The sequence below is a fragment of the Monocercomonoides exilis genome (assembly GCF_001643675.1).
Source record: "Monocercomonoides exilis strain PA203 chromosome Unknown scaffold8-1962414, whole genome shotgun sequence".
Taxonomy (NCBI): domain Eukaryota; phylum Preaxostyla; order Oxymonadida; family Polymastigidae; genus Monocercomonoides; species Monocercomonoides exilis.
The window spans coordinates 1529232-1538229 of NW_027150553.1; the positions used below are offsets into that span (position 1 = coordinate 1529232).

General features: G+C 34.8%; 3 protein-coding genes across 3 annotated transcripts; 1 reads left to right on the top strand and 2 right to left on the bottom strand.

The window, feature by feature from the left end:
• Positions 1 to 1465: 1465 nt before the first annotated feature.
• MONOS_17157 (uncharacterized protein) lies at positions 1466 to 1672 on the top strand (the record flags this gene model as incomplete). The annotated part of the gene is made up of 1 exon (XM_067870050.1): positions 1466 to 1672. The coding sequence occupies one exon, from the start codon at positions 1466 to 1468 to the stop codon at positions 1670 to 1672; it is 207 nt and encodes a 68-aa protein (XP_067733114.1).
• Positions 1673 to 5137: 3465 nt separating this feature from the next.
• Positions 5138 to 6682, bottom strand: MONOS_16001 (uncharacterized protein; the record flags this gene model as incomplete). The annotated part of the gene is made up of 1 exon (XM_067868909.1): positions 5138 to 6682. The coding sequence occupies one exon, from the start codon at positions 6680 to 6682 to the stop codon at positions 5138 to 5140; it is 1545 nt and encodes a 514-aa protein (XP_067733115.1).
• Positions 6683 to 7637: 955 nt separating this feature from the next.
• On the bottom strand, positions 7638 to 8173 carry MONOS_17158 (uncharacterized protein; the record flags this gene model as incomplete). Its single annotated transcript, XM_067870051.1, has 3 exons — positions 7638 to 7798; positions 7979 to 8081; positions 8153 to 8173. 3 exons carry the CDS (start codon positions 8171 to 8173, stop codon positions 7638 to 7640), a joined length of 285 nt encoding a protein of 94 aa, XP_067733116.1.
• Positions 8174 to 8998: the final 825 nt, after the last annotated feature.

An 8998-nucleotide genomic window follows, 5' to 3' on the forward strand; every position in this document is an offset into this window, starting at 1 on the left:
TGCCAATTTTTTATTACCGCCCTTTACACCCCTAATGTCCCTCTCCAAATTATCATTTTTCAACATCTCAACAGCAAATGATGTATGTTCGCCTTCAACAACTACGTCAACTCAAACCACATGTCTGATGAGTAGTTGCTCATTTTTATCTGTTTGTGATGCATATGATGGCGGAATTGTTCCTTCTCTGAACAACCCCTTGGCTTCCTTATCTGTTTCGAACACATCATTCGTTGGATGTTGTCGGACAAGGAATGTTGAATGCATTGGAACTTCAGAAGTTCCATTGAAACCAGACAGACAGAATGAAACATTCAATGGAGCAAACTCATTTATTTGGTGTGAATGGGATGGATCGAGGACAACAGGAGAAAGCGATTCATGGACGGATGGAATGTCAAGTGGAGGGGCTATCTGCATGTATGGTCAATCAAACGCCTCTGTGTCTGTTTCCCATTGTGTGTTTAATGGATGTATTGCACATTATGCTGGAGGAGGAATTAATTGCTTCAATATTTCATCAGTTGAGATTGTGAACAACACCTTTGATTCTTGTAACGCTCAAAATCGTTATGGTGGTGGAGTATTTGTTTATACGATTTCGTCGTGTGTTCGTATCAGCGGATGTGAATTTCAGAATTGCAAAACAGTTAATTATGGAGGAGGACTTTATCTTGATAATTTTAATGTTTCAGGAACAGGATGCATTCCAATAGAAAAAGGGGAAGGGGAGAGTGCGTGTGTGTTTGACTGCGGTTTCACTTCATGCTCAGTTACAAATACTGTTGGTGGAGGCATGTATTGTGTTAATATTCCTGCCACGCAATTCAAAATGAGGAGTGTTCAGTTTATTTCATGTTCAGCAACGTCAACTGGGGGAGGATTGTGTTTGCATCCAAATCGAGCAACAGCACCAAATGATAAAATTTATTGTTTCTTCATATTTTTCCATGAATGCAAATGCTCTGCAGCCACTCCATATGGGCATGATATGATATATTACGATAATAACAATTTATATTTATCTCAAAATAATCCGTTCTATGAATGTTACACAACAAACACAGATGACCAGAGAGCGTGTTATGCGTATAATTACTCGAATGCAGGTGCCTGGAAATTTGATCAAACAATGAAAAAGATGTGGCTGAAAAGAGGGATTCTCAACAGATTTGTGGCTGTGAGTGGTGGAGGTGAAGAAGAGTTATGTGGACTGGATGAGTCAAGTGCATGCCGAACCATTGGTGTTGCTGTTGAAAAGAGCGTGATCCAGGTGAGCCTGTCTGTCACACTGATGGGCGGGGATCACACAAGCGAGACAGCAACAATTGAGATTGGAGAAAAGAAGATTTCAGTCATTGGGAAAGGAAAGGAAACATGTTCGATTGGAACAGGAGCCCTTTCATCATCATCAGCAGTAGGAACGTTGTTCAGTGTGACAACAGGTCATCTTGGTTTATTGCACATGAAGGTTGACTGCAATTCAAATTCAAGTCCTTCTTCTCCGAGTGTGGTTGTGGTGTCTGATGGAGGTGGGTCACTTTCATTGGAGGATGTTGTGATCACCACGAGTGTTTCTTCAGGAAACTATGTGGTGTCTTCGTCAGTGTTTGTGGTGGCGCTGTCACAGCTGTCGATGGTTGGTGTGGAGATCAAAGATATGAAATTTTGAAGCATATTTTCTCTGGGTCAGAATCATATGTGTGGAAGGAAGAGAAACTGTTCTGTGAAATTAGAGAATGAATGAAAAGAAAAGAGTAGAAGGAGATGAAAAAGCACATATGGCATGGGACGCAATGATAATTGTTAATTTAAATTCATAAATACTAAATTGACAATGAAATCAAAACAAATAATTAAGTTTATTTGAATTGATTTATTTCGTTGAACTTCAGAAAAAAACTTTTCAGAATAATTAACAGTGAAATTTTGTATGTGTAATGAAATGCTTTATATTCAGTATTTATTTATAAATTGTTTCATGCGTTTGTAGAGTCAGATTTTTATTAGTACATATTTTTATATCGGTGTCTATTTTTTTTCTCCTTTTATTGTGATTAATGCACATTTGAAAATTATAAAAAATAAACAAATGGGGACGAATATGAATTTTCAAGTATTTTTTGGACCATGTATTTGAACTTTCTTTCTTTCAAAAATAATAACACACAAAAAATAATGAATAAATCATATTATCCTGCTGGTCTGTTAACGTCATTGTTGAGATAATATACATTTTAGTGATATTCAATATATTTCGAAATGTTAAGCCTTTTTATGAGAATTTCTGTAATAATAAAAGTTCATCTAAAGTGCATTTTTTTTCTTCGAAAATAATTGAAGTTTCATATTTACCCTTAAATAGTTTGGAAATATTAAAAAGCATGTTTCTGTGAATTACATTTATGCCATTTCTATTTTTTTTCAAAAGATCATGAATTTTTTTCGTTGTTGTTGTTGTTGTTGTAAATGCGTAGTTATTTTTGAAATCATAACTTTTTTCTGGGTGTGAATAATTTCTCTTATCCTTTCCTTGAGCAAGACTGTGGAAATTTCAATGTTGGATGTGTTGCATTTGCGATATTGATGGATAAATAATTAAAAATTGATGGCCGACTTCAAACAAAGAAAATTTCAACTTTTTGAAAAATATTTCCAAATGAAAATTCTTAAAATTAATTTTGATTTTTTTGACATAAAGCTTATGATTTCAAAAATGATCACCCATATTCATGATCAAAGACTTGCTTGCATTCCCACAAGCTTTGTGTTTCTGTTATTTTAAATATTATCATTGTTAACATATTCACGATTTTAAAATTCAAAATTATTTTCTCTTTTCAATCTGTTTTCCCCTTCATTTTTCTCATTTCACGTGAAAATGAAAAATTGAATAACCTTCACAGATGGAAATGACTAAGATATTTTCTTTTCGACAATATGAGTATTGTCGAGTTCTTCAACACATTTTTAGTGTTTGACAGAGAGCTAAATGTTTTTATTATTAATTTTTCACAATCTCAAAAACTAAGGAACTTAATTTATGATTTCATAATAACAAAAGATATCGAATAATAATTTTTGTTCAACTAAAGTTGCACTTCAATTCTTTCCGATTTTTTCCACAATGCCATCAATAAATAATTTGAAATGATTATTTTTATTAATACACAAAACACTCAAATGCTTATCCAAAATGAATTAATTATTTCTGGAAAAATCCTTTTTATCTGTCAAAAGGGATTAATGTCATCATCATATTTTGATCTGATTGTTTTTCCATTTTCACTTTATTTTCTAAAATGGAACTCGACAAAACGAACCACAGCAACATCTCTATATTTTCCAAATAACACAAATAATAAGAAATTGGTAAAATAATCAGATTATGAAAAGAAGAAGACATTTTCACCTTTGAACAGATAAAAAGGAAGTTTCCAGAAATAATTAATTCATTTTGGATAAGCATTTGAGTGTTTTGTGTATTAATAAAAATAATCATTTCAAATTATTTATTTGTTGATAATGGCATCGCATTAAGCAGCAGTCTGTCAGAAAACAAAAATTTCTTGGAAAAAAATCGGAAAGAATTGAAGTGCAACTTTAGTTGAACAAAAAATTATTATTCGATATCTTTTGTTATTATGAAATCATAAATTAAGTTCCTTAGTTTTTGAGATTGTGAAAAATTAATAATAAAAACATTTAGCTCTCGAATCGGATAATGGTGATGTTGGGTTTATTTTTCATTTTTCTTATTGGATCTGTCAAACACTAAAAAGATATTGAAAAATGTGTTGAAGAACTCGACAATACTCATATTGTCGAAAAGAAAATATCTTAGTCATTTCCATCTGTGAAGGTTATTCAATTTTTCATTTTTCACGTGAAATGAGAAAAATGAAGGGGGAAAACAGATTGAAAAGAGAAAATAATTTTGAATTTTAAAATCGTGAATATGTTAACAATGATAATATTTAAAATAACAGAAACACAAAGCTTGTGGGAATGCAAGCAAGTCTTTGATCATGAATATGGGTGATCATTTTTGAAATCATAAGCTTTATGTCAAAAAAATCAAAATTAATTTTAAGAATTTTCATTTGGAAATATTTTTTCAAAAAGTTGAAATTTTCTTTGTTTGAAGTCGGCCATCAATTTTTAATTATTTATCCATCAATATCGCAAATGCAACACATCCAACATTGAAATTTCCACAGTCTTGCTCAAGGAAAGGATAAGAGAAATTATTCACACCCAGAAAAAAGTTATGATTTCAAAAATAACTACGCATTTACAACAACAACAACAACAACAAAAAAAAAAAAAAAAAAAAAAAAAAAAAAAAAAAAAAAAAAAAAAAAAAATTCATGATCTTTTTGAAAAAAATAGAAATGGCATAAATGTAATTCACAGAAACATGCTTTTTAATATTTCCAAACTATTTAAGGGTAAATATGAAACTTCAATTATTTTCGAAGAAAAAAAAAATGCACTTTAGATGAACTTTTTATTATTACAGAAATTCTCATAAAAAGGCTTAACATTTCGAAATATATTGAATATCACTAAAATGTATATTATCTCAACAATGACGTTAACAGACCAGCAGGATAATATGATTTATTCATTATTTTTTGTGTGTTATTATTTTTGAAAGAAAGAAAGTTCAAATACATGGTCCAAAAAATACTTGAAAATTCATATTCGTCCCCATTTGTTTATTTTTTATAATTTTCAAATGTGCATTAATCACAATAAAAGGAGAAAAAAAATAGACACCGATATAAAAATATGTACTAATAAAAATCTGACTCTACAAACGCATGAAACAATTTATAAATAAATACTGAATATAAAGCATTTCATTACACATACAAAATTTCACTGTTAATTATTCTGAAAAGTTTTTTTCTGAAGTTCAACGAAATAAATCAATTCAAATAAACTTAATTATTTGTTTTGATTTCATTGTCAATTTAGTATTTATGAATTTAAATTAACAATTATCATTGCGTCCCATGCCATATGTGCTTTTTCATCTCCTTCTACTCTTTTCTTTTCATTCATTCTCTAATTTCACAGAACAGTTTCTCTTCCTTCCACACATATGATTCTGACCCAGAGAAAATATGCTTCAAAATTTCATATCTTTGATCTCCACACCAACCATCGACAGCTGTGACAGCGCCACCACAAACACTGACGAAGACACCACATAGTTTCCTGAAGAAACACTCGTGGTGATCACAACATCCTCCAATGAAAGTGACCCACCTCCATCAGACACCACAACCACACTCGGAGAAGAAGGACTTGAATTTGAATTGCAGTCAACCTTCATGTGCAATAAACCAAGATGACCTGTTGTCACACTGAACAACGTTCCTACTGCTGATGATGATGAAAGGGCTCCTGTTCCAATCGAACATGTTTCCTTTCCTTTCCCAATGACTGAAATCTTCTTTTCTCCAATCTCAATTGTTGCTGTCTCGCTTGTGTGATCCCCGCCCATCAGTGTGACAGACAGGCTCACCTGGATCACGCTCTTTTCAACAGCAACACCAATGGTTCGGCATGCACTTGACTCATCCAGTCCACATAACTCTTCTTCACCTCCACCACTCACAGCCACAAATCTGTTGAGAATCCCTCTTTTCAGCCACATCTTTTTCATTGTTTGATCAAATTTCCAGGCACCTGCATTCGAGTAATTATACGCATAACACGCTCTCTGGTCATCTGTGTTTGTTGTGTAACATTCATAGAACGGATTATTTTGAGATAAATATAAATTGTTATTATCGTAATATATCATATCATGCCCATATGGAGTGGCTGCAGAGCATTTGCATTCATGGAAAAATATGAAGAAACAATAGATTCTATCATTTGGCGTTGTTGCTCGATTTGGATGCAAACACAATCCTCCCCCAGTTGACGTTGCTGAACATGAAATAAACTGAACACTCCTCATTTTGAATTGCGTGGCAGGAATATTAACACAATACATGCCTCCACCAACAGTATTTGTAACTGAGCATGAAGTGAAACCGCAGTCAAACACACACGCACTCTCCCCTTCCCCTTTTTCTATTGGAATGCATCCTGTTCCTGAAACATTAAAATTATCTAATTTCAATCCTCCACCTGAACCAATCGCTTGACAGTTTTTGAACTCACATCCACTCACTCGAGCACACGAAGAAATTCCATATAAATACACACCTCCCCCATATCGATTTGAGGAGACACAGCAATTGAAAGTGCTGCTTTCAATAGTCACTGCTTTGATAGTATAGCACATTATCCCTCCACCACAACAATATGATGAGCAGTCGTTGAATGTGCAACGAGAAATGGAAAGTGTTCCAGATGTTAAGGTGTGCATAAATATTGCTCCTCCATTCGAGGCTTGATTTGAATAATCTTCACTTGTCTCAGTAGCCTTCGATCCTTTCCATTCGCACCAAGTGAATGAATTCGCTCCATTATCCGTTGTGTTTTGTCTCCCTGGAGTCAACTTGACATCTGCATTTCCTTCGCATACAACATTTCTTGTTCGGCAACACCCAACGAATGAAGTGTTTGAGGCAGTCAGAGAGGCCAAGGGATTGTTGAGGGAATGAACAATTCCGCCATCATACACATCACAGACCGATGAAAATGAGCAACTGTTCATAAAACATGTGATTTGTGTTGACATTGTGGTTGAAGGTGAGCATGCATCATTTGCTATTGAGATGTTGAAAAATATTAGTTTGAAGAAGGATATAAGGGAAATAGAAGGTGAAGCGAAATATTGGCAAAAAGATGAGAAATTAAATTCATTCACAGAATTTCTTCCTTTTCCTTCTCCCCCTTCCCCATGCCTCTTAGCCCCATGCCAAAAAATATCCCATTGAGCTTGAGTTCCTCTTTTCTGCCTCTTCTGCTGCTGCTGCTTCCGAAAAGATTTTTGTTAGAAAAATTCCACAAAAATTTCTTCCCCATTCTCTTCAGTTCTTTCCGCCTCGCTCATTCTGCCAAACGCTCTTCAGTTGCTGCTTTCTCCCAATTTCTTCCAGGAATGTCCCAGAAAAAAGCAGTGCTTCCACATCCCGTATTTCATGCTCCCCCAGTGCTTCTCATAACACCTGATCGCATCACACATCAATCAAATTAAAAAAAATACAAATACAAATAAAAAATGGAACATGAAGAAAATGAACAAACAAGAATAAAATACCTCCACAAATCTTCATTTCCCTTCACTCCCCTCGTCCCCTGTTTGCTCTCCAATTAACTCTCACCCCAACATCATCCACTCCAAGCACCACACCACACCACGCCTTCGCCTTTCAAACTCAATTCCAAATAAAGTAAAATTAAATGTTGTTCTCACCCGCTCTTCCATTGCCCATTCAACCTCACTCTCACCATTCTTCTCTTCCCATCTTCCTCCATCCAACCCTCAATCCAAAAAATATGAAATATTTCTCTTCCTCCTCTCATTCTTCAAGCAAAGCTATAAAAACAATCTGCGCTCCTCAGCCGACATGTGATGGCTTTCCATGCATCTTTCCGCAATTCACTCAATATCCTCAATAAAGAAAAATAAAATTAAATATAAAATATATAAATTCTCATGAAACAAATCACCAAACCTGTCTCCTCCTACGCCCCGAAAGGCTCACAAAGCAATCGCACATTCCCTTTCCTGTGCTGCCTCGACTGCCCAGATGAGCATGACTGCATCCCCAAACATCCCCACCCATCAGCTCCCAAAATACATCATCCAACTCGCTTTTGTCACCCCCTTTGAAATAAAAAATATGTGTATATAAATCCCAGCTGCAATGTGTTCCTCCACTAAACAGGCACTCCGCTCCACATTCTCCATTCCCCTCCCTTTTCCTGCTCCTTCTCACAAACATTGTTTCCCTCATTCGCCTTTCTTTTCCAAAAAAAGAATTGCTGAAAAATCATCCCTTCAAACACAGCTGCTGCAAGCACCATTTTCCCTTGTGCGCATCCGCTTCTCTGATCAGCCACAAGCTGAACCCTGCTCCCCACAAACAATCTCGCTTAGAAATCAAACACTGCCAAACACATGAAATTCAGAAAATGAACAAATATATCCCCAAAACAAGTTTAATTTTTGTTTCCACACACCCCTCTCAACCACGTCCATTTTCACTCAACCATTGACGAGAAAAAGAAAATAATAAAATGATTTGTTGGTTTGAGTCTTTTTTGTAATGGATTCAGTGATCATCAGATTCGAAAGAACTGGAATATTCCATTCACAGAATGAGAAATCCGTGAGTGAACATTACCTGTAGAACTAAGAATATTATTTCCTGTGTGACAACAGACAATGGTGGAGATGCAAAAATTCTGAAATTCTGCCTGATGATTGTTGGTAATTGGATGGCCAAGGGGAACACAACAATTTCATCAAAACACAAAAAGACATAATGTATGTAATTTATATTGTTCTATTGATTGTGAAGATATTTCCATCTGTATCCTTTCCAAAGTGCAGGAATCCGAATTATTGTTGAAATGGCCAATCTCCGCTTTGTGGAGCAATGCGATGAGAACGGAGCAGATTATTATATAGACATTGGGAATCAAATGAAGTTATGGAAGATACATGATTTTTATAAATTTTTATTTGGTGCAAGAGGTGAAAACAAATTCAACTGAAGTTTTGTTGAATGAAGATTTCTGGATGGAATTCTGCGAAGGACAAAATCTGCACAATATTATATATCATTTTGGAATGTTAGGCAGGGAGAGCAGTTTGGGGTATTTTTTTGGAAAGGAAAGTGGCAGGCAATATCGAGGGAAGGATATTAATCACAAAAAAAAAGGCAAGAATTCAATGGAAAAAAGCAGAGCCCCAAAATATCAGTTTTATTTATAAGACTTTCCTGCTTCTCGGACTGTGCCAGGCAGCCATGGAAGGCTGCGAAATTCTATTTGTGATTCCGCTTTTGCTTCAAAAGAGTGG